This window comes from Lampetra fluviatilis, chromosome 4 (genome assembly GCF_964198595.1).
Source record: "Lampetra fluviatilis chromosome 4, kcLamFluv1.1, whole genome shotgun sequence".
NCBI lineage: Eukaryota > Metazoa > Chordata > Hyperoartia > Petromyzontiformes > Petromyzontidae > Lampetra > Lampetra fluviatilis.
Genome location: NC_136278.1, coordinates 28,415,482 through 28,440,675, shown reverse-complemented (window position 1 = coordinate 28,440,675; position 25,194 = coordinate 28,415,482). Strand labels below are relative to the sequence as shown.

The window sequence follows — 25,194 nt, the reverse complement described above, 5'->3', positions numbered from 1 at the left end:
TTAACGGGTGCGTACGCATGTCTTGATACAGTTGAAGGCGAGCAAAATCGCGAAAATCGTGAATTCACCTTATTTCAATGAAATCAAACGAAATTTAACATTCACGTGTAACATACTGCAGCACTTCAAAAACAAATGTTGTGATCAATACACATAACAGGGCATTGGAGGCGGTCACCTGCGTTTGATTTCTGGCCACTGCTAACATGAATGGCGAGTGCTATCTGAACCTGCTGTGGCCACCAACTTCGCAATAACCACAGCTCGTTACGGTATGGTCACACAACCCCTATAACGGAGGTATTCGCCCAGCAGTTGGATCGATGAAGAGCTCCGAATCATGTTTGCTAATTTGTTATGAACACTACACGCCTACATGCTGCACGTGCATTGCGATCAGGGTTTACTAGCCTGTAACAGCCTGTTGCGATCTGTGCTGTTAGCGAGCACCTATGAAAGCCGGAATGGTGCACGAGGGGGTGGGTGGCCAACACCACGCCCGACCGCCTTTGTCTCCCCTAGTGGCGATGTTTCCTACACACCGCACCAGGTACTCATTTGAGGCCGAGTCGACATAGGGAAGGCCCATGACCGTTTCAGACAAATCGTGAGCGGGTATTCGAACTCGGGTCGCCGGGTTTTGCAGCGCGCCACGCTAACCGCTGCACCACCGCTCCCCATCACGCGCGCGTACGCACGCGGTATGAAACTGCAAGCGCAGTAGTGCACTGACCGCTCCACCGTGTGCATGTAGCAAAACTATTTTTTTAATGTATCGTTCAAAACAAAAAAAACCCATAAACGATCTCTTTACGCGAGCGACATTACATCACTATCGATATAATTGGTTGAACTCACGATGGCCATTACCGACGAGTGAAGCATTTTGTTTACAAACACATTTCACATTCTTCACAGGGCGGGGTGTGTGCGTCTGGGTTGGGAAGCTCGTATGGGACAGTCCATAGCAATTAGTGATTATTATTATTGTACATTTATTTTGGAATGGGATCCATCACAAACATGGGATCTTGCATTCCAGCCATTTTCATGTGCAATTATTACATCGGCGCTTAATGGCTCGACTGGGGGTTGGGGGGGGTGATTGAGTGTGGTCCCAGTACTCGCTCAATGATCTCACTCGGAGTAGCAGCAGGGGGGGGGGGGCAGAGAGGGGTGGGCGGTGGGGGAGGCATGCTCCGAGCGAGACACACTTATTTGAGATTAGTAACAGAAGATTAGCACGCGTCTTATTTCCACCGTCCCTGGAGGTTAGCCGACACACAATGTTTTATAACCGATATTCTTTAATTTAAGTGTGCTGTAATCCCCCCCCCCCATACCACCTCCGCGCACGAGGAGAATGTTGAAGACATGCGAGGCACGGCAGACCCATGGCTCTCGCTGGGGTTCGGGTTAGAAGGGAAATGAAAAAGTGGCCTGGGATCTGGTACAGGTTTCAGTGGCAAATTGACCTTGCGAGACTCGAAAATAGTCTGGAGTTACACCTCGAGTTACGTTTCAGGGCCCGATAACTTTCCGATATTTTGGTTATTTCTCTACGGTGGCTCGGAGATGTGAACTACCTCGCCTGGTATTCAGGAGGTCGTGGGCTCGATCCCGACCCTGACGCCTGTTGTATATTTGAAGTTTGCATCTCTCTCTCCTTGTGGTCGCGTGGACTTTTCTCCGGGTTTTCCCCTCCACATTTAGAATCAACATCACGCGCTCAGAGTATTTGCCTACTGTACATTTCGATGTGACGATAAGCCGCTTCCTCGAGCTATCATTTGTGGCCAGGTCGCTTCTGAAAGAGAGCTACGCAGTTTCAGTGGGCCTTACTTGGTGAAAAAAAAAGAAATAGTTCATAGTTGTATTTGTCCTGGAGGGGTGGAGAGGCTACGGGGGAGATCACAATCCCCTCTCTGTGTGTGAGATCGTGTTCTCACCGTGACCTTAGAGTGCACCTAGCCTGGCACATGTGCCGCGGTGACGTCACCGCCACGTGGCGGTTGTTGTTGCTCTCATGCCACCCCTGCTGCGAGCACGTGGGCGCACGTGACGTTGATATGTCGTGCCAGCCTGTAGTGACACATTTTTTATATAAACGATGATAATTCGCACACATTTGTCGATTTAGTGCTCTGTGTAAGTCTTCCCAGGACGTATCCGTCAGTTGGTGCATTTGGTATCCGATCCATTCTCAGAGCACGCTGCTGTCATCACGAAGACGCAGGGTGTCACCACAGCCTGCAGTGGGTTTGCAGTCGTGTGTGGGTGGGGGGGGGGATGCGATGATTGCTCCGTGTGTAACCCCAAAATTGGCCAATTTGCAGGTCATTTTCTCAATTGGTAAATGTGGTGCATGACGCCGGTGGCACACAATGGCCTAACTTTTTTTCTTTTTAAATCACGCCACGGGATATTTCAACGTCTGCCGCGCGGCAGACGGCAACGCGATGCGCGCGGCGATCTCAACGCGCAGTTATAATAATTAACCCGTAAAAACAACGTTTTTCACTATAAATCCTTTATATGCGTGGCATCGGTTTTATTTTATTATTCATTTCTGTTTTTCTTGAGTAAGAGTTTCATTTTTGTCACATTGGTATTTTAAATAAAATATGAAAAAAAATTTTTCCTAAAAAGTGGAAAATTTTGGAAAAAAAATTTCACGAAAATAAATTGTCACGCACAACGAGTCTGTGTGCAAAATGTCAGCTCGATTGTATCACGGGAAGTGGGTTAAAAAACGAATGAAAGATTTGCACGGTCGTAAGTGCGCAAGCAAGCAAGCAAGCGAACTTAATATAAAGGATTTAAATAAGTATAACCCGTAAAAACAAAGTTTTTCACTATAAATCCTTTATATGCGTGGCAGCGAACTTAATATAAAGGATTTTAAAATATATTCGCCTGTGGAGGACGCGGGGATCGATCCCGCGACCTTTGGCATGGGAAGCGAGGGTGCTACCAACTGCGCTACTCCGCCACGGCCTGTGAAAGGGTTACGCTCTGGGCTCTTACACTGTGACGTTCAGCCAAAGCCATGAATGAGTTCTATTTGAATATATGTAAAATATTTTTTTTGCCTAAAAAGTGTAAAATTTTGGGAATTTTTTTTCACGAACATTAATTGTCTCGCACAACGAGTCTGTGTGGAAAATGTCAGCTCGATTGGATCACGGGAAGTGGGTTAGAAAACGACCGAAAGATTTGCACGGTCGTAAGCAAGCAAGCAAGCACGCAAGCAAGCAAGCACGCAAGCTAACTTAATATAAAGGATTTAAAAAGCCAGGGCGACCTGCTCGGATTGAAACCCTCCCGAACCTAAATTTCGATTTAAAGCTTTCGTGACTGCAGGGATTCATCTTCTTGGTTCTTTCGGTAAAGTCACGTAGAATGGAAATAATAAAATAATACAAATAAAACATAATAAAATAATTGTGAGAATTATTTTATGTTATTTTATAATAGTATTATTTAATTATGTTTTATTTTTTATTATTTTATTATTTCAATTCTACATGACTTTACCGAAAGAACCAAGAAGATCCTCCCGAACCAATCGGCCAACGCCCCTGCCGCTGAGCCGTGTCACGGGCCGCGGTTTGGCCATTCTTCACCAACGCTGCTCACCTGTTAACGAGGGGGCAGAGAGAGAGGGGGGGGGGTCTGCTGCTGCCGCTCCTCGCCTGTGAACGTTCACGCCCCGTACCAAGGGTGGCACAGTCGGTTTTTTTACAATCGGGTTTAATTGTCTTCTTATATTAAACCCGATCATCTGAGATTGGGAGAAATCCGGTTTAATTGGTTCTAATTGCAGAACCGCACTTCGCCAACTTCTCACCGATGGGCTTCATCCATTCCGAGCTAAGGCACTCACTGGCGCCCACGTGTTCATCAAAACCAACCTGCCCGCCGCATTCTACGACTACCTCGTGCCCGACGCCCCCCCCCCCCCCCCCGAGTACGATAGCAGCACCGACGAGGAAGCAGCCTAAGCCTTGGATCAGAGTTTCGTAGTCATTAAACCAGGTTTAAATTCCCCGCAATCGGGTTTAATTGTATTAAAGAAAAAACCCGATGCCTGCCGCTGGAAAAATCGTTTTTTTTTCACCAATGCCCCGTATACCCGCGCGCGCGTGCTACATTATGTCCATTGTTGCCAAATGCACACATTCATGTGAGTGACGCGGCATCGGTATCTGCGTATGTATTCTCAGCCAAGTAGCCTGCGCCTTGATGAAATGGCCATCATGCACGTGTCCCAGTCGGTACGCAAGTGAATATATATGTCGTGAAAAGTGTGCGGAGGGAGGGAAGGGAGGGTTTTAGTGGGGGTGGCGCGGTGGTTAGGGGCACTGCTCAGAGATGCGAGTGCGCCTCTAAGACCAAGGCCAACATTTTCGGCGAATGTTGTCTTCATCGTTCCGCTCCGCTTCGCCAACCCGCATTGACCAGCGCGGCGAAGTATGGCCACACACAGCGCGTGGCCGACGTCGCCTCGGTTGAGGCCTATCATTCCAGCGGTTGATCGCAAACCCAAATCCCGTAAATCGTCGTCGTCGATGATGACTGCCGCGCCAATTGCGACGAGCTCACGCGACGCGCGCGCCACGCGGAAGTCACCGCGCGCGTGCGCGTGCACGAGAGCGCTTTGCCGTCGGTGCCTCGTTCGTCTCGGATCGCAGGGATGCGGGGGAAGGGGGGAGTCGCCACGGTGGTCGAACGTTGAACGATCGAGACAAATTCGCGACGCGCGCAACCGCCAGTTTTGTCTGCGCCATTCCCACCACCAAAACCTCGCAACTTACACCACCCACTCACCCACCCACCATCCACTCATCCACCAGCCCCAGGCCCCCCCCACCGTGGCTTACCCCCCCCCCTCCTCCCCCACCACTTGCAAACCAACACGGGCGCAAATTGCCTTAATCGCCACGCTGTGTGTGCGTGTCGGGAGTTTTGGGGGAGGGGGGGTTTGCACAGTATTTTAACATTTGTTAACATTTGTTAACAGAAAGGAGATTTTGACGGCCGTAACGTTTGCTCGTTTGTCGCACGGTGTCAGGACTTGACTCGCTCACCGTAACACACCGTAGGTTTGTGTTTAAATGCTCCACTACAAATGGAGAAAGTGATTGTAAATGTGTGATTAATTCCCCTTGTAGAATGCCTCAGTGGCTTGTGTCTATTATTTATCACTCGTCTATTGCTACGACCAACAGTTCCTGTTCCGAAGAAACTCATCTATTCCCCCTCCCATGTTTGTGAATTCGGCCTTGCAGACACTGACGTTTCGTCTCATCCTACACACACTATTCAACCCCCAACTCACTCACTCACCCACTCGCCCGACCATCCACCCACCCGCTCGCTCGCTCACTCGCTCGCTCACCCACCCACTGACCTACCACACACTGGTCCTTACCTTGCTCGACTTGGCAAATCTCTGCCGTCTCTTTTTCCCATGCAGTTCCTAATCCTTTAGTCGATTTAAAAAAAACATTGTATTGTCTTGAACAGCACGTGCCAAGGTGCTCAATTGACTTGTACCACTGACGCTGCTGGGAAGTTGCCCTTCAAAGGTGTTTTACGCATCCCGTCTCAGAGATCTTATTGCATCGGGGGGTCTGTGACCCCTTCACATCGCCAGAGTGATATGAATAACATTTGAAGTCATCGTAATCACGGTGAACTTTAAAACTATCTCAATTCGGCTCACGGTTGATGGTCATATAACCTTCACTAACCTCGTGGCCGTAATGCCCCTTTTATAGCGGTCGTCATTTTAACAGGATATGCCATATATATGTATACACACAAGCGCGTTGTTTTTTACGCGACACTTACACAATCCATTGTGTGTGCATTTGCTCAGCAGTAAAAAAATTTAAATGTGAGTAAAATGTATACTTGAGCTCTTTCTCCTGCAAATGCATCACGAGCTTATCCACCGATACGCAAACCATACAAATATCGAGCATTGGAACCACCACAGAGCATCTGAATTTGCAAAGCTGTCATCCTAAATGGCTTCGAGATAATAGCTCGAAATGTATGTTAAACAACACAATCATTAGCCGAGGTCATTAGTTCAACAATCCATAGCTACCAAACTGCCCATTAATCTTCATTGTGGGCCCAAGGGACACGCGGCTCTACAAATAAATGCGCCCTAGGCCCGAATTATGAGCCGGTGTTAAGTCGAAGTTGCGACAGGGCATGGCACTGTGCGCGTTGACGCGTTCGTTGGTTAGGAGCTGCATCCAGCCTTCAAGCGAAAACAAAAAGACGGATCCTTCCCGATAAACACCACTCGATCACCTGCGCACCGTATATTTTCAGATAATCCAAACGACTTGAAGAAATGTGACGGGGGTTTTGTGTGCGTGTGTGTGTTCGTTTTGTTCCCACGTGGTCTCAGCTAAAGTTGCCCTTCGTAGCGTTCAAAGTTGCGCCGGGCTGCGGGCTTTGCGCGGGGTGAGAAATATTCTCATCGACAAAGTTTGTTTTGTAGCGCGATCACATGATCGTCTCCTTCTCAAGTGACCGAATGTTCACGCCCGGCACATCGCCACAAACAACACGTGGTACGACCCCGAAACACACACACCAGAGAGCCGTACAGCACAACCACGAATATGTACTCTGTGATAGGAACGTATGTATGTATGTTGAACTTCTTTCACACCGCTAGTAGCCAACCGTGCTATTCGGAGGTGCGGGGGAAGGACAACAGCCTAAAACACAAAACGCAATTCTAAATAAATGACCTTTCAATCGAGATGGTTTCAAAGTGTATAGCTCCAGTGGCTTCCTAATATCCCAAAGGAAGAGCGTTCCAGACGGCCGCAGAAGCGCATCTGAAAGAGCGCGGTGACCGTCTTTAGGTTTTCTCATGCAACGACTGGCAGATGATTCTTCATTCTTGGACTTTTTACAGTTGCAGATTATCGAAGTGTAAAAGTTAACAGTAATAAGAAAAAACGTACAAAAAGTAAAAAACAAAAAGTTTTCACATTTTTAAATGTACCTCGATAAATGCGACTTATAATTTGTGACCAAATAAGAAAAAAGCCGACAAAAATATTTTTAAATGCGTCTTAACATTTTAAAGTTACCAAGTATAAAATAACTACAGATTCAGAGCCATACTATTCTAGGGAAAAAGTTTTGCTGGCTGACTGGCTTCCTGGCTGGCTTGCTGCAGCACAAGTGTGCAAATGCGCGTCCCACAGCGGCGATTGGGTTTGTCATCCTCCAGCGTCGTAAAAAACAAGTCATGAAAAAAATCACACACGCACGGATTATCCGACTCTTTCCAATACGCCGTTGTCCTCGCAAAGTGTTCACATATCTCTCCAGAAGCCGGTGTGCAGCTATAAGGGCTAGACACATTTTGCATACCAGTATTTACAAACGGCCCTCTTGCTCCGGGTTTGTTTCACTTTTGAGTTTTGGGCAAACATTCGTTCAGATTTGTTTCCTGAATTTCGATCGGGTAAATCCTTAATTGCAACGTAACGCGACTTTGCAGTTTTATTCACATTATACCGGTTTTTTTTTTCTCTCCAAGAGTTATAATTTCCTCCAGTCATGGAGATGGATGGACAGAGCTAATGTATTCATTTAACCTCGGCTTTAAAGTGTTAATGAAACACACGGATTTATATATTTTTTTAAACCAGATGGAAACAACATTTTGCAAAAGCCAATATGGACACTTGCTAATGAAGCCTCCTGCCCTGCTGGTTGTTTGCATTTCCAAAAATAGCAGAGACGCGCACAGCATCCTGTCCTGGGAAATGTATTTGAACAGCACAATAAACGCCTTGCATTGAACCAGAGTAAACGTGGAGGAGTTTAATGTTTCAGAGAATCCACACAACCGACGTTGTATATTGCATTATTAATCGCGTGCTTCAATTGCAAACGGGTTCAGTGCATGAGCTTGATAACTGGAACCAGTTACACGTGGATTACATTTGAGTGTCTCTGTTTCGGCATACCACGCTCGACTTACGCACTGCACACGTGCACTAAGTTACCTGCGATCGAAGCACTCTTTGAGTGTGCCCGATCTCATCGGCGCGATCGGACTTGGACAACGAAAAGGTGGAAATCATTGGTCACGTGACGTTATCATGCCACGTGACGCCAAATTGACGTCAAGTGGCCTAACTGGCAGATGCAACTTTGAATTTTGAGTGTGGCCCTCTCGAAAATAAAAATAGGTGAAGCAACATGTTGTAAACAATTGCCCATGTTATTTACTGCAACATGTTTTGTTTTTCATTTTCCCACAGAATATAAACCTTGCAACGATGAGACTTCATTAATTTCCTCCAACACTGATACCGAAAAGGGAATGATTTAAAAATAATAATAAACAGATGTTTGCCTGAATTGAACGTGAAAACAAAAAAAAAATCTTCATTACGATTTCAAGCTGCCCTGCTCCAGAGCTTAGAGCCCTTCGCTAATCAGCTCTTGGGTGAAATTGCCCGTGAAGTCACAAAACTCGCTCTAAAAGGTATCAGCCCAAGGAAACTTGCTCCGTTTAAGGCCGTGCTTATTTTCCCAGTTCTCTTCACTCATTTCCCTTTTGCTACACACGCACGCACACACAAACGCGCATAGAAAAAAAGGAACTTTTTAAATCCGTGTCAGAGAAGCAAAAAGAGCAAGCGAGACAAATGAGCCGCTAGAGGGAAGAAAAAAAATCGACTTTGTTTGTTTCAATATTTACGAAACTCGCCCTGTGCCTGCAGACAAAGGGCAGTCACCATGTCACGGTGGTAGAGTGGGAGGGCCCAAATTAAATTCGTCTAAGAAATATTTTTTTTGACGAGACGCAGAGCCACGATGCACAGGACATCGTCATCGGCCACGATCGCTCCACTGCTGGATGAAGGCCTCCCCCGAAGCCGCCGCCGCCGCCGCCACCTAGCGAGAGGATTTCAGTGTTCCGTCTCCGCGGCTGACGTTCCTCTCGGAGTTGGGGGGGGGGGGTTCCTCTCTGCTGCCACCGTGAGTTTGGACCACAGGTCGGTCGGTCGATCGGTCATCGTTTCCAGCGACGTGTTTCTGCCCCAAACTAACTCAATTTTCTTGACGGTCAAAAATAAATAAGTAAAAAGATTACGTCTGAAACCACCACGCGCGCTCCTCCTTCTGGAGCCGCATACGCTTGCGTGTAATGATAAACAAGCGTCGTTAACCCATCGCCACCCCCGACACAGCCAATGAGTTTGTCACTTGAACAAAATGTGTCAATTAGTTATCACTTCAGCACACCGGTTGCGTGCTGCAGAGTAAGGCCACGATATTTACAATTCAATGACGGCGTTCCGCGGGTGATTACGACAGCCGGCTTAACCAGGCGATTTGCCAGAATATTTACGCGATCTAACCCCTAAAAAAAACCTTGATTATGAATAATATTTGTCGCGGAAGCCTACGTGTTACACTATGAACGAGCGTTTGAAGAAAAAAAATTTCTCTAACAAAAAATAAGAGAAATGTAACATAATTTATTCGTAGAGTAGTGTCAAAACACAACCGCGACCTCAAGACGCTGCACAGACACGGGGGGGGGATATTTATTTTATAGCGAGGCAGTCATTAACGGCTACTTTACTCAGTAAGAACTTCAAATACACAACCGTATGGATAGACATAACTCCTACAAAGGAGATCTGGCAACGCTGCATAACACCCATCAGGCCTCTGTGTTCAACATTTGTCATCTGCAGCAGTAGCAGCAGCTGCAGCCACGATCAATGCATTCCTTTTTTACTAAAGGTTTACGTGGACATTCATTTGGCTCAATCATGGAATGATACATAAATCGTCCCTCCATTCAAAACAAAGGGACAACTCTGACTTGAGTAAAACATCTGCCGTCTTGCAGAAACCGCCAAAAATGAACACGTTTTATCAATAACACCGTGGCCTTGAAAAGGAAAACGAATGTTTAATAGGGGACGTTTCGCACAATGTCTGTTAATCACCGCCTCCTCCATAGGCGTTCGCAGTTTTTCACCGAGCGTTGTGCTGCACGATGTCCGACGTTTCGCTCCACGGGCTGGGGAACTTCTCGCGACAGTAGTGCGACCTAACCTCCGCTCCCGTATCGCAAAAAAACACATTGGCGTGTTATCTTGAGAGAAAAAAAAAGTTTCGGAAAAGAAACAAACTGTCTCCCGTCAAAGCCGAAATGAGAAGTGCATCTGCTGCCCATTAGTGCGGGGTCGATGGCGTGGAAAGCCCTGAGTGTGGTAACCTCGTGTGTGCGCGCGTGTGTCCGCGTGTGTGTGCGCGCGTGTGCGCGTGTGTCCGCGTGTGTCCGCGTGTGTGCGCGCGCGTGCGTGCGTGCGTGTGTGTGCGCGTGTGTGCGCGTGTGTGCGCGCGCGTGCGTGTGTGTGCGCGTGTGTGCGCGCGCGTGCGTGCGCGCGTGTGCGCGTGTGTGCGAGTGTGTGCGCGCGTGTGCGCGTGTGTGTGCGCGTGTGTGCGCGTGTGCGCGTGTGTGCGAGTGTGTGTCCGCGTGTGTGCGAGTGTGTGTCCGCGTGTGTGGCCCCCCGCAAATGAGTGGCAGCCTGCAGCACGGGTCACGGCGGGCGATGATGAGACAACAGCGAGGCCACACAGCTTTTCAACACTTTACAGCAGCAACGCTAAATCTAATTTGGGATAAACGGCGCGACTGCATTTGTCTGCCCCGAGGCTCATTTTGCTCCTTTCCACACCCCCCACCCCCCCGCTCCCGTCCCAGACTGCAGATGGTCGTAGGAGGATTTTTCTTTGCAAATTATAAGTGAAAACAATCTCCACCTGTTTTAAAAAAAACGCATAAAAAATTCGCGAGCCGTTTACGTCCGCGTGTATTTGCGCAGATCTGAACCACATTTCAAATTCCGCGTGTCCTCGAAATCCTGGGGTAATTCGGGAGGCGTTGTGTCCCCCGGTTTATCCACGTCCTTAACAAACCACAACGTTCTTCGCACGAAGACCAAATTCATCCCATTGACAGCTTTATATATTGGAACAAAACAAAAACACGTTACAAACTCAAAAGCAATATTAAAGAAATCTAAACAAAACCCCGTGAAAACACCGAAAATTGCAAACCAATTCACGGACACGCAATACAGCTGCTCGTAGTAGTTTCCCTCGAGTACCCAAGGCCACAACTTCTACCTGCCAGGCAGCGTTGCCAACACCTTCACAGCGCGGCAGACGCAACCTCGCACAACGCGTGAGCGTTCCTATTTCGCACGGCGTTAAAAAGCCGGCACCGCGATGGGGACGTCCAAGTGTGTCGGTTCTGCTCAAACGGCTTCCCGAGACCACGAGCCGGAGGAGAGGAGGCGCCTCCACCAAACACATCTCAGCGGGCGGGTCGATGCGATGAGTTCCACGGCCTGGGACTCACGGCCTCGGTTAACTACACTGGCAGCGGTGGGGAGGGGGGGGGGGTGGGGGGGGTCACATCTCTCATCGTCACCGCCTGATCCCACCGTGTGTCCTGTCGTGCCGATTCTTTCAGGAACCTCCGCTGCTGTGCCAGCGATGCGGTGCTGCTTTTTGAATGTTACCGACGATTCGCTGTGTAATGTTTCAGCTTTGAGAGTGGTTTTATTACCCCCCCCCCCCCAAAAAACAATTTGTTCCAACTTTGTACATTTTTTGAGGTCTTGAGGCCTGTTTGACCATACTTCACCACGCGGGTGAGTGCGGGTGGGTGAAGAGTGAGGAGGCATGAACTGTTCAGATGAAGCTCGCCACCGATGTTAGCTGTGGCCGGGAAACGAACTCCGCTCACCGGGTACATACACGCAATGAATGAATGACTCTACTGCACCACCCCCAACATTAAACTGTGTGTTTTAAATGACCACCAATCGAGTTAGGTGGACACGACAAGAAGCTACTGCGTGATAAAAATAACAATTTTGGAGTAAACAGACAGGGCCTTTGATTCTGCTCTGCATGGCACCAAAGACAAAGGTGCCTCTGTTGGGCCTGAGTAGGCTGTTGAGACAAGAGGTATTGATGAGCAACCGATTAAGGCTCGTTAAATGTCGCGCAGGCACGCAAACAGGACCGGGCTCTCGGGAAAACACTCTGTGCAAATAAATACGGACAGAGCCTAATCACTCGATCAACACTGCAACTCACGGGGGGCAACGCTACTTAGTAAGAGAGCGGGGCACACTTATTGAACACAGATTAATACAGATTTTTTTTGTTTGTTTCAAACACTACCCACGTGCACGAAGCGGTGGTGCGTGCGCTGCACTATTAACCTGGCGTCCTCGGTTAGATTCCCGACCAAGTGTTTGAATTCACAATGACTGCACCGCCATTCACAATGAACGGTCAATATGAAATTTAAAAAACTGACTGGGAAAAATATTTTTTTTTGCGGAAGAGAATTGCAATGATCGAGATCATCGTGGTAAGAAGAACAAGTCAATGGGAATTCGACCTCGGTTCCTTGGCGCAAGAAAAGTTGGGGCTCACCTCAACATTTCTCGGCCGTTTGCGGCATACAGATTTTTTGGTTTTGTTTCAAACACTACCCACGTGCACGAAGCGGTGGTGCGTGCGCTGCACTATTAACCTGACGTCCTCGGTTAGATTCCCGACCAAGTGCACTGCCATTCATAATGAACGGTCAATATGAAATTTTAAAAAACTGACTGGGAAATATTTTTTTTTTAGCGGAAGAGAATTGCAATGATCGAGAGCATCGTGGTAAGAAGAACAAATCAACGAGAATTCGACCTCGGCTCCGTGACGCAAGAAAAGTTGGGGCTCACCTCGACATTTCTCGGCCGTTTGCGGCATCAAATCACGTCGGCGGAGAGAACTGAAGACACAAAGCGGTGCTCCTGAAAGCACGCACGAGCGTCGAGCGGTTCCGTCGAACTCACTCGGGCCCTGTACGTGTGCGCGCGTGTGCATGCAGAGTACCCGCATGGGGTGAATGTCGGCGTAGGGCGGTTTCCCCTCGGCCATCTCGATGGCGGTGATGCCCAGCGACCACACGTCCGCCAGGCAGTTGTAGCCCATCTCCTGGATCACTTCGGGCGCCATCCAGAACGGCGTGCCGATCACCGTGTTCCTGCGAGCCATCGTGTCCTGGACGGGGGGACAACGGCCGCCGTGAGCACGCGGCTGAGTGCAGGCGGTGCAGCTGCACCGGGGGTGCGGTGTGGTGGGGGGTGGGGGCTAATATTGAGGTGCAATTTTATTGAGGGACTGTGGCTGTTGTTGTTGTTGTCTTTCTGTGGCCTGGGACTGTTGTTGTTGTTGTTTTGCCGCCTTGCCCCAAGCTTGCATTTGGTGTTGAAAATTTGGCAGGAATTAATAGACTTTGCAATTTGGACTTGTATACTTTATCTTCTTGGTTCTTTCGGTAAAGTCACGTACAAGGGAAGTAATAAAATAATAGAAATAAAACATAATAAAATAATTCTCACGACGTTTCGGCCACAACGCAAGCAGCCGTCCTCAGGTGAAGAATGAAATATTATATATTATTACTTCCCTTCTACGTGACTTTACCGAAAGAACCAAGAAGATGAATCCCTGCAGTCACGAAAGCTTTAACTCGAAAATTTGTATACTTTATTTATTACTTATTCACGTTCGTTGACTTACACACCTTTCACAGATTTTGCACTCACATCGGATTTGTATTATTTGCTGTTGTAACTTTATGACCCGCCCCTACTGGAGATCTGTGCAAAAGAGTTTCATAGCTCATCGGATTCCTCCAGGATAAATAAAGATTCTGATTTTGCTTTTGAATTGGCCGGAGGGGTTTCCAGGGGCCGGGGCTAAGAGCACCAGGAAAATCGGAGCCCTAGGCCGCCGTGGCGAGATGTTAACTACCTCGCCTGGTATGCAGGATGGTCGTGGGTTCAATCCCGACCCTGACGCCTACTGTAAATTTGGAGTTGCATGTCTATCTCCCCGTGGACAAGTGCATTTTTCCTCTGGATCCTGTTTTTTTCCTCCACATTTAGAATCAACGTGCGCTTAGAGTATTGGCTACTGCTATACATTTCCGCGTGATAAGCCACTTCTTTGCGCTATCATTTGTGATGGTCAGATCGCTTCTGAAAAAGAGCTATATTGCTCAGCGGGCCTTTGCTGGTAACATAAAAACGGTAGTTATCTTTACATAGGTTAAAGTAAATACATTCGAGGTTTGACGATTATGTATTTTCCTGTGACCGTCTTGAGTCGGTGTTGGGAGGAGTTTGTCACGGCGGGGCCATTGTCGGAGCTGCTCCGAGACTTCTGGAACGTACGATTGCCCGTGCGCTTCAAGACGTTCGCAAGTATGTTCCCGTGTTTTATATCAACCACGTTACGTCACCGCTGACCAAGTCGAGCGGGGGGGGGGCAGCAGGGTTCGTCACTCGCTCCGAGGCCCAGCCGAACCGCCGCTCTCTCCTTCTCGCACGACCGCGAATTGTGACGCGACAATAAACCGTGGCGACCAACTGGCGATTGTGTTCCGTGCATGCAGTGTGCGTTTGGCAGATGCTGGAATTAAACAAAGAACTTACAAAAAAAAAACATCCTCCCGGCGCCCACCCCGCTGCTGCTTATACGTTGCTTTTTTTAGTCGTCTTCCCACAGGGAGATGCTACCGCAAAGCGCGAGGCGCGTCGCACGCAACGGTTGCATGTGCTATGTCACTGTCTGGATTATCATCGAAGTCAGATGCCACCGTGATAAGAGCGAGCACCAGCTGACGAATCTCCACCGTTTTGCCGAGGGGAGAGTCACCGAGCTTCAAAGCACTTCTCTCCAAAAGGGGTTCAAACATTGGGATGTTTGGTCAAGTCCACGAATGAGAGTTTGGCACGTGGGAGGACAACTGGAGTTACCGCACATGCTAGGGGGAAGCGCTCGGCACCTCACAGATAGATTCAACAATCCATTGCTGCACTTACATCTGCTGGGCACATCGCGGACCAAACCCTGCCTCGCCATGAAGATCTGTCCAAGTGCTCACTAGGCGCCCAACTTGGGTAGCTGCTGAGATCCGACGGGGCAAATTCAGCGTGGCATGAATGGTAAGCTGTGCTTGCCCTGCGATTAAACTGGAGCCCTGTCAGCGGAACGGGGAATATCCACGACTGGCACAGGTCACGTTCACCTGCCACCAGTGGGCATGGACTGACAACTTTCCAAATGCGTGACCTCTCTCCCCCCCCCCCGCAAAGAAAACCACGGTTTCGGCCTGCGCTCGCTTAAGTCAATCGCCGCTGCTACACAAACGCAGGCGGTTAATTGGGTCGCTCGAGTCCAACTTACAATTCCCTGCTCGTAAAGGAATGCTGTAAGCGGTCAGCACACCACACGCACGCACGTAAAAAAACAAGCCCCTGCACCGCTGGGCCTGGCCACGAGCGTGGATATAGTGTTACCAGCGAGCATGGGAGCTGGCCTGCACCCAATTTAGGGCGCAGAACCCGAGCTAATGGTTATGGAGCTCCGTTTAAAAGGGTGGCTGACGGGGGGGGGGGGGGGGCGGGGGGGGGGCAACATGCTCGTTAAAAGTGAGGACTGCCGGGTGGACGACGGCTTGGATGGGTGGACGGGTGGACTGGCTGGATGGGTGGATGGGCGCATGGGTGAACGAGTGGATGGGTGGACGTGTGGACGGGTGGACGTGTGGATGGGTGGATTGGTGGACGTGTGGATGGGTGGAAGGGTGGACGGGTGGTCGTGTGGATGGGTGGATGGGTGGATGGGTGGACGGGTGGATGGGTGGATGGATGGGTGGACGGGTGGACGGGTGGACTGGCTGGACGGGTGGATGGGCGCATGGGTGAACGAGTGGATGGGTGGACGTGTGGACGGGTGGACGGGTGGACGTGTGGGTGGGTGGATGGGTGGACGTGTGGATGGGTGGAAGGGTGGACGAGTGGTCGTGTGGACGAGTGGACGGGTTTGATGGGTGGACGTGTGGATGGGTGGATCGATGGGTGGACGGGTGGATTGGTGCAAGGGTGGATGGGTGGATCGATGGGTGGACGGGTGGATGGGTGGACGGCTGGATGGGTGGAAGGGTGGATGGGTGGACGTGTGGATGGGTGGACGGGTGGATGGGTGAACGAGTGAACGGGTGAACGGGTGGATGGGTAGATGGATGGATGGGTGGACGTGTGGATGGGTGGAAGGGTGGAAGGTTGGACGTGTGGACGGGTGGACGGGTGGACGCCACCTCCCCTGCCGCCCAAAACTCACCGTGAGCTGGCCCGCGACCCCAAAGTCGGCGAGTTTGCTGTGGCCGTCGGTGTTGAGCAGGATGTTGCCGGCCTTGATGTCGCGGTGGATCTTGCGCTTCAAGTGCAAGTACTCGAGGCCCTTCAGCGTCGACTTGAGCACCGTGGCGATCTCGTCCTCGCGCAGCTGTGACGCACACACACAAAGACAAAGGTCACCTGTATAGCCTTAACAGACTGTTGGGGCAAGGGCTGTTAGCGAACAGCTCCCATGCCATGCCACATCTGTCTCCGAGTGACAATGTTTGAGCGCTGCATCGGATACTCATTTGAGGTTGAGTCGACCTCAGAGAGGCCCAGGACCGGGTTCAGATAATCGTCACTGACGATAATCGTCAGAAACACATGCACACGTACAGTCGTGCCATTAAGTTATTTTTTTTTTCAAATTTTGTTGGATACCTAGAAAAACAACTGGAACCCTTCATGTTAGAGAAACGTCTGCGTAAATGGATATCACAGAGTTACCTCTGAGATCCCTTCAAGTGACTTCTGGTCCACACAGTAGCGAGCAGAACCTTGCCAACCGCTCTGCCAGTGAGGGTAACAGTCATGAGGTGTGGAGCAAAACTGATCTTTCAAATTCTCAGAACTGATATTTAGTAAAAAAATAAGTTTGGAACCTTCTTTTTTGTAAACGTGTATTGGCACAATCATCGATGACAACCAATAGTCTACAATCGAGAACCTGATTTAATAATTTCTTCAGAACTGCTTTTTGTGTTTCGTTTGTTGTCCTTCCCCCGCACCACTGATCAGTTACGGTTGGCTATGTACGGTGCGAAAGAAGTTCAACATACAGGCGGCTGCCTGGATTCAAACCCAGGGTCTCAGCGGTGCGAGCCAAGCGGCACGGCTCAGGGGTTAGACCATTGAGCAATCTTCAATCACAAATTGGTCAGCCCGGGACACGGAGCCGAGGTGGCTATCTAAGAGATAAAGGGGCTGTTTGTCTTTTTGGGCTGAGACTTCCTTTACGATCCACAATTAAGTCAGTGGGGTTTATTTTTGTCGTTGACAGCGCAGTGCGGAGCTGTGACAACCACAAACGAAGCCGCCGCACCTCAGAATTTAAATATTTATTCATAACGGAGGAATCCGATGAGCAATAAAGCTCTTTTCAAAGATGTGCAGTAGGGGAGGGTCAGAACTTGACAACTACAAACAGTACAAAAACACGATAGGAGTTCCAAGTATAGGAAAAGTAAACACATGTAAATTAACCAATTGTTTTTATCTTGCCAGGTAAAGCCCACTGACCTATTAACTTGTTTTCCAGAAGCACAAATGATACCTCGACAAAGTGGCTTATCACGTGAAATTGGATAGCAGCCAAATAATCTAATTTAATGTTTCCAAATGTGGAGGGGAATACTGGAGGACCCGGAGAAAAAAATCCACGCGACTCCAGGAAGAACACGCAAACTCCAAATATACAGGCATCAGGGTCGAGATCGAACCCTCGAACCTCCTGCATACCAGGCGAGGACGATGACATTACACCACCTGGCAAAGAACACACCTTCCTCGTTGCCATGGAGGTGGCCGACTGGCTCAGAGGGTGGCACCACTGCACCGGCACCAATGAAAATCTGAGATGGATTCCGGCTTTCAGCCACCCGTGATGAACCCGGGTGCCGTGGTGGCTAGGAGATGTTAACTGCCTCGCCTGGTGTACAGGAGGTCGTGGGTTGAATCCCGACCCTGACGCCTGCTGTATATTTGGAGTTTGCATGTCTTACTCCCCGTGGTCGCATAGAATTTTCTCAGTGTCCTCCGGTTTCTCCCTCCTTATTTAGAAACGTGCGTTGAGAGCATTTGGCTGCCATACATTGCCACGTGATGAGCCACTTCGTTGCGCGATCATTTGTGACCAATGTGGCTTCTGAAAACATCATAGCTCAGTGGGTCTTACCAGGTCAAATAAAAAAAATAGTTTATAGTTTAGTTGAATCGAGCGTATCAAGTTGATGGTCGCAACTGGTCACCGATAAATGCACGAAGCTGCGGTGATCGGGTTGACTGCGCTGGCCACCGTGGTTGTGAAACTCCTTACCGCTGGAGATGAATCTCTTGGGTAATGTTGACATACTTAAGTCCCGACAAAAAAGCTTCCCTTTACAAAATGTGTTTACCGACTAGTTGCGTTCCTCTTCGGCGCTTACTTTGCCACCCGGAGAAGTAACGAACTTAGCTTTAACTGACACGAGACGGACAATCTATGTTGATGAAGAGCTATGGTTGAAGTTGTTTCAGAGATCGGGATCTGCCGTACCATCTCCCAGCGTCTTTCTCTGACACAGGGTGCTGCACCACGAGTAGCGAGAGTTCTGAACAAAGCGTTTCTGCATCTCCGTCACAGGATGCCGATGGCACGATCAGCACGGACTTGAGAGACACGAAGACGAATTTCAACGCATCGCGCAAAAAAAAAAAAAGTGTTATTTTTTTTGTTCGCGTCGGAATTTTGCCGTTGAATTGTACGTGGGCACGTGCGTTGAACTTCTCTTGCACCATACGCGGCCAACCGTGCAAAATCAGAGGTGTGGGAAATTCACCGACGCGTGGAAGCCAGCGATGTTGGCAGCGGAGAATGAGCTCTGCGCAATGTGCTCCATGGCAATTACGTTCACTCGGGCCACCATCTATCACGAAGGACGTGTACATCTGGCTGGGGAAGAAAAATACATAACCCCCCCCCCACACACCACCATCTCCCCACAATTAAACAAACGGGAAGCAGCGTGGGGAGCGCCTTGGTCCTGACCGGTTTCTCTTATGAAAAAAATTCAAACGGATCCATTTAACCGAGGTCATAAACCTCACAACGGCAGGAAGCGCTGGGGAAATGCACTCCCCACGATTTCCCCCCTCCTCCTCCTCCTCCCCTTCTCTTTTCTGACCATTTTTACGAAAAAAAATCTCTCTTTTCAACCGGCGTTATGCGGCCAAAAAAATATATGAATCCCAGCTGAACGTCGCGCACCAAAATGCGAGCATGAACTCGCAAAATTATTCCGTCGAGGCCTTATAAAAATTCTTACGAAAACGAATTGAACAAAACAAGCCCCTCAAGTTCTGATAATTGGCTTGAATTATGTCCGACCATGACTCATGTTTACGACTCGTACATGTGCGTGCGTGTCCACGCCCACGTGCATACTCAGCTTCGGAGGTACGTGCATGCATACACTGTGAGTATATTAACACGTAGGCTTTGGCGACCAATTTTATTCATAATAAAGGTTTTTGGGTTTAGATCGCGTTATTTATAAATGTGTCGTAACCCTCCACCACCCGACACGGCCAATCAGTAAAAAAAATGTGTCACGTTGACAAAAGACAAATAGTTCACTGCTTTAGCCCACCGGTGTGTTGAAGAGTGAATCCACAACATTTTCCATTTTTGAATTACCAGCGTTTCGCTGATAGTTACATCCAGGATCATTGGCAAATTGCCCGATGGTACTGCATGTAATTACCAGCGAAACGTCGTACTCAAAAATTGTAAATGTTGTGGATTCACTCTTCAACACACCGGTGGGCTAAAGTAGTGAACTCTTTGTCTTTTGTCAACGTGACACTTTTTTTTACTGATTGGCCGTGTCGGGTGGTGGAGGGTTACGACACATTTAAAAATAACGCGATCTAACCCAAAAACATTTATTATGAACTGTGTATATATATATAATTCGTACAATTTTCTCCTTCGGAGGTATCAGTCAATATGCATGCGCATGCTTGTAACGGCATGAAGGAAACGCGGTGTTTTACTTGTAACCTTAGCGTCACATCTTAACACACCGTTCTCATACGAGCCAGATTCGCAAGATCACGGACGGGAAACTGTGGTTGACCCACCTCAGCGCTTGGATGGGCGACTGCCCATGCATATCAGGTGCTATAGGCTGCTGCGTGTCTACACTTTGGGCAGCAATAGCGCAGCAAAACTCATCGTTGTACTGTACTTCGATGCACCCACACCCGCGCTCCCCGCCTGCGCCACCGCACCTCGCGCTGGCCACAGCGGCGAAGTATGGTTAACGCATTCTCGTTTCCCCCCCCCCTCCACCCTCCTCAGTTATATAAACCAATGTCAAAGCCATCTCTTTGACATTCCTCAGCAAGTGTTTTCGCTGTGGTGGTCCCCACCTGATGAAGGATGCTCGTGTTGCGCCCGAAACGTCGTGAATTAATTTAACTGCTTTTCACTTTTTATTTTTTATTTTATTTTCTTATTATTTTCACCTGCGTGACTTTACCGAAAGAACCAAAGAGTATGGTTAACGCAACCCGCACGAACCCGCATGGCCGTGGGTGGTCCTCATCCAGCGGCGCCCTCACCTATTCGCGTGTACGTCAATTCTGTCCAAAGGTTCAGTCTCGGGTCACAGATAGACGGCCGTCAAGCCGTCCGACAATCAGCGGCGTGGTGCTTACGATGCTTCTGTTGGTGCTCAACACTCCGATGGCAAATGCGGCTCGGGGGGTAGGGGGGGTGGATAAATTGCGCAGGAAATGATGTCGATGTTTATTTATTTTTTGGGGGGGAATATCTGAATTTGAACATCGCGGAGGAAGAGGAAAAAAAACTGGCGTGGGCCGAAGAGGCGGTCAATGACGTTTGGCATCGCCGCTGTTAACGCTCTGAATGTTGACGACGGTCAGAAGTGTTCGTGATTTCGGGGGCTTTTGTAAATGAGTTGTTTTAATGTTTTCTTACGATTATTACCAGTGGGGAGGGGGCTGTACATATATATTTTCATAAACCTAATAAATCTTACACGGTCTCCACGATGCGAAAACATTGCTTCTTTAAAATATGGCCTCTCCATGACCCCCTCCTCCCCTCCCCACACCACTCACCCGCTCTCCCCCCCCCCACCTCCTTGCTTACCCGACACCGGCTATCGCAGCCGGTGTGCTTGTTAGTAAGAAGGCCCTACTGCTGCTGCTGCTGCTGCTAAGCTGCTGCTGCTGCTAAGCTGCTGCTGCGTGTGGGCAATGCCCTGCTGAGCGAGAGCCGTTAAATCAATGGGGAGAAGAAACCTCACGTAGCCACTCGCAGCCTCTCTCTGGCCTCGAGACGACGACGTCCCAGCCTGGACCCCCCTCCCCCACCTTTGTTCTCGAAGGGTCCTCAGCCTGGGAGGTGTTCAGCACCACGCGTGGCATGCAGTGGAGGTCGTCGGGTTCGAGCCCGACCCTGACGCCCGCTGTGTATTTGGAGTTTGCGTGTCTCTCTCTCTCTCTCCATCCCCATGGATTTTTCTCCGGGTCCTCCGGTTTTGCCCCTCCGCATTTAGAACCGACGTGCGTTTAGAGCATTTGGCTGCGATACATTTCCACGTGATAAGCCACTTTCATGGGACCTCCTTTGCCAGTACCAAAATATACTATGAAGGTCTTTTTGGTGTGCCTTTTGGCGTCATCTGGTCGAACACCATATGAGACTAGGTTCTAAAGAAAGCTGTCTCTGGTGTGGACCAATCAGTTTCAAAGACAATGAATAAATTATCAGAGTATTGTTGTTTGTTTGCATTTGACTGCAAGTATTGTGGTTAATGTAAGCATGATTCCTTGCAAAAGGTGTCAGTTTTGTTGCCAGAAAAAAGGGGAAAACCCCTATTAGTAATACGCCACTTTGTTGAGCTATCATTTGTGGCCAGGTCGCTTCTGAAACAGAGCAACGTAGCTCAGTGGGACTCAGCTGGTAACAAAAAAGTTACATCTTTTTTCATAGGTTAAAGAAAATCGCTTCTAAGTTTGACAGATGACGACGATGTTGTTTCCTGTGACGGTCTTGCGTTGGGGTTTTTTTCTCCGAGGTGTTTGTCATTTCGGGGCAATTGTCGGATTTGCTCTGAGACTTAGAGGTTCGCAAGTGGTTTGCTGTACTGAAGACGTTGGGCTGTACGGCTGCATGGGCACTTCAAGACGCTATGAGAGTGGATGTCTTCAAGGGCAAATATTAAGACTTTGAAACACACTGCTTGTGTGACTCAAGCAGTTTACGAGTGCTGATGCCATTGGGGTACGAATCTTAAAAATCGTATTTTTTTTTAAAATATACTGAGATTTTCAGAAGAATTCCATGTTTACACCATTGGAACCTCCTTTGCCAGTCGCAAAATATGATAAGTGCGCCTTTTGGCGTCATCTGGTCCAACACCATGTGAGACTAGGCTCTAAGGAAAGCTGTCTCGGGTGTGGACCAATCAATTTCAAGGACAGTGCACATTATCAGAGTTGTGTTTTATGTTTGCATTCCGACTGCAGGTATTGTGGTCAATGCAAATATGACTCCTTGTAAAAAAAGAAGGTGTCAGTTTTGTTGCCAGATAAAAGGGTAAAAAAATCTATTATCAATTCCATGTTTGGCGTTCATTTGAGAACTTGTAGAGCTCCATTCGCTTTTGCACACGTCACTTCATTTGAGCTTTCTATCGTTCAACTGCGCACCTTCAGGTGAGGTTCCAACGTGGAGCGCAATATCAGAGGGCGTTATTAACACCTTTGTCAGGCCGTCATCGGCTGGGTGTGTCCGGGTCAGCAATCCACGCTTTGCAAACCACCGAACAATGGGCCTCGTCACCCTTCTCCAGTCCTTGCTACTAAGTGCGAATCGGAGATGCGGAACCCTTCCAGCCCGCAACCTTCGATTACCACGGTTGGCTACGTACGGTGCGAAAGAAGTTCAACATACATGCATATTTAAAAGTCTACTCCGGTCTAGCGTACAAAAACACTGCGGTCCACACCTCCGATTAGCACGGTTGGCTACGTACGGCGCGAAAGAAGTTCAACGTGCATATATGTATACATCTACTCCAGTCCATCGTACAAAAAAAACCACGATTCCACGAGAAATGATGGACACCAGAGTCACGGGGCGACGACGCTGGTGCTGCGATTCCCATGGGAACTCTCACGCTCGCGACGCACAACGGAGCTTGTAGGTCTGTAGTAGTAGGAGGAGGGGGGGGGGCGCCGAGGCGAGTGAGCAAGGAAAATTAATAAATTACATAAATGGGAAGCTGTGGGGTGGTGTGTGTGTGTGGGGGGGGGGGGGGTGGATGGGTTGTGTTGGGGGGCAACTCACACCTGTATGGGCCCATCGCGGGGCTCGCACGTGCTCGCGCACGCCGCAGCTGCGGCGCGTTCCAGCGCGCGCTGTTGCCCCACCGCTTATTTACGACAGGGAGCCCACTCTGGACGTGCCACTGAGAACACTTTGGTTTCGGAATGGGGGGGGGGGAGTGGGGGGTGCATAACGACGCCCCCAGCGCACACCGGTTGCACCGGCGCGCTCACCCCTTGGTGTTTTTTTTTTCCCGTCGTCTTCTTCGTGAATTAAAACAAAACGGAAAAGAAACCGGAAAAATTCCGTCGATCGCACGGCGTCACCGCGCCGCTGGCCTAGTGCGCGCGCCGAATGACGGAGCTGCCTTGGGGGGGGGGCGGGGGGGGGGGAAGGCGCCCTCGTCGTTAGTATCACGACTGCTACGGCAAGTGGCAACACGGGGAAGGCGAATGAAGACGATGCAGACGAGCGCGGCGGAAACATGAAAACGAAATGACGCGGAAGGTTACCGCGCGCGTTTAAGCTGCGTCGTTATAAATCCCTGAGTGGCGAGAGAAACAAACAGCGTATCGCCTTCCTCTCGCCGTGCTGCGGGCCGTTATTTATCGGCGTTTTGTTCTCCGCTCTCCGCCAGTGGGATTTGGGAAACATTGAGACTCCTTCCAAACACGCCACCCGCCACCCGCCACCCACCACCCGCCTCCGCTCCCTCGCGCCCTCCCTCTGCAAGCAGTAAAAGAGGAATTTCACTTTATACCGAGTGCCAGGTGGTACTTACAAAATAATTAAACACAACATCTGCTGAATTACACAATCCCATTTCAACGTCCGGTCAATGCGGTGTAACGACCTACGTGACCAGCGGCGCACGGATTCATTGCGTGCCGGTGTGATTTCAGTATTTCCACAATTTCAATAAAATAAAAATTCTTTGTAGCCAAATCAAAATTCTTCTTTGAATTTTCAAATAAAAAAAAACCCATTAAAAAGGGGGGGGGAAACATTTACCGGCTTGTTTTATGGGCCTTCTGATTTTTGGGAACGAATTGGTGCTTTTTATATATATACAGCGGTCAAAAGAGCGGGTTTTATTTGAGTAAGGAAATGCTGAATACTTTCACAAAAGCATGTGGCCGCAGATTGGCTACCAGCTGTGCCTCAGTAGAAGTAACGTAACAGCCGGGACACATTTAGCAATCGCTGGATTTTCGTTCGCTGCAACAATGATGACCGTTGAGTTCCGTACATTTACTTACAAAACCTTTGTATTCATTAATATTAAGTTTACTTCTTTCAGTACACGTTTGCTATTATCAACCTCCAACTCTTCCATTCCAGTAGCTTTCTGAGTTTATGTTCTATGGTTATTTCGGTAAAGTCACGTAGATAGAATAAAAATATATAATAATAATAAAAAGTACAAATAAGGTGAATAAAAAATAATATTCACATTATTTGAAAATAAAGTGAATGAAAAATAATATTCACTTTATTTTCATTTTCATTATTTTTGTTATTATAATTTTTTTCTATCTACGTGACTTTATATATTCATATTCTTGGTTCTTTCGGTAAAGTCACGTAGATGGGAAATAGTTTAATATTGTTATTATTTTATTATTTCCCTTCAACGTCTTTTGTCAACGTGACACATTTTTTTACTGATTGGCCGTGTCGGATGGTGGAGGGTTGCGACACATTTATAAATAACGCCATCTAACCCAAACACCTTTTATTATGAGCACAGAGGAGGTTCAGAAGTCCGCGGTGGGGTTGGATGGGGGGGAGTGG

At 48.8% G+C, this 25,194-nt stretch overlaps 1 protein-coding gene across 1 annotated transcript in view; it reads right to left on the bottom strand.

Moving 5' to 3' along the window:
• LOC144931719 (serine/threonine-protein kinase 3-like) overlaps positions 1-25,194 on the bottom strand; it is a 136,644-nt gene that overhangs the window by 62,672 nt on the left and 48,778 nt on the right. Inside the window, exons 5-6 of the mRNA XM_078855933.1 lie at positions 16,282-16,446; positions 12,985-13,152 (exon numbers count right to left, since the gene is read on the bottom strand). Of these exons, the coding sequence (XP_078712059.1) occupies positions 12,985-13,152; positions 16,282-16,446 (333 nt within the window). The remainder of the gene's footprint in view (positions 1-12,984; positions 13,153-16,281; positions 16,447-25,194) is intronic.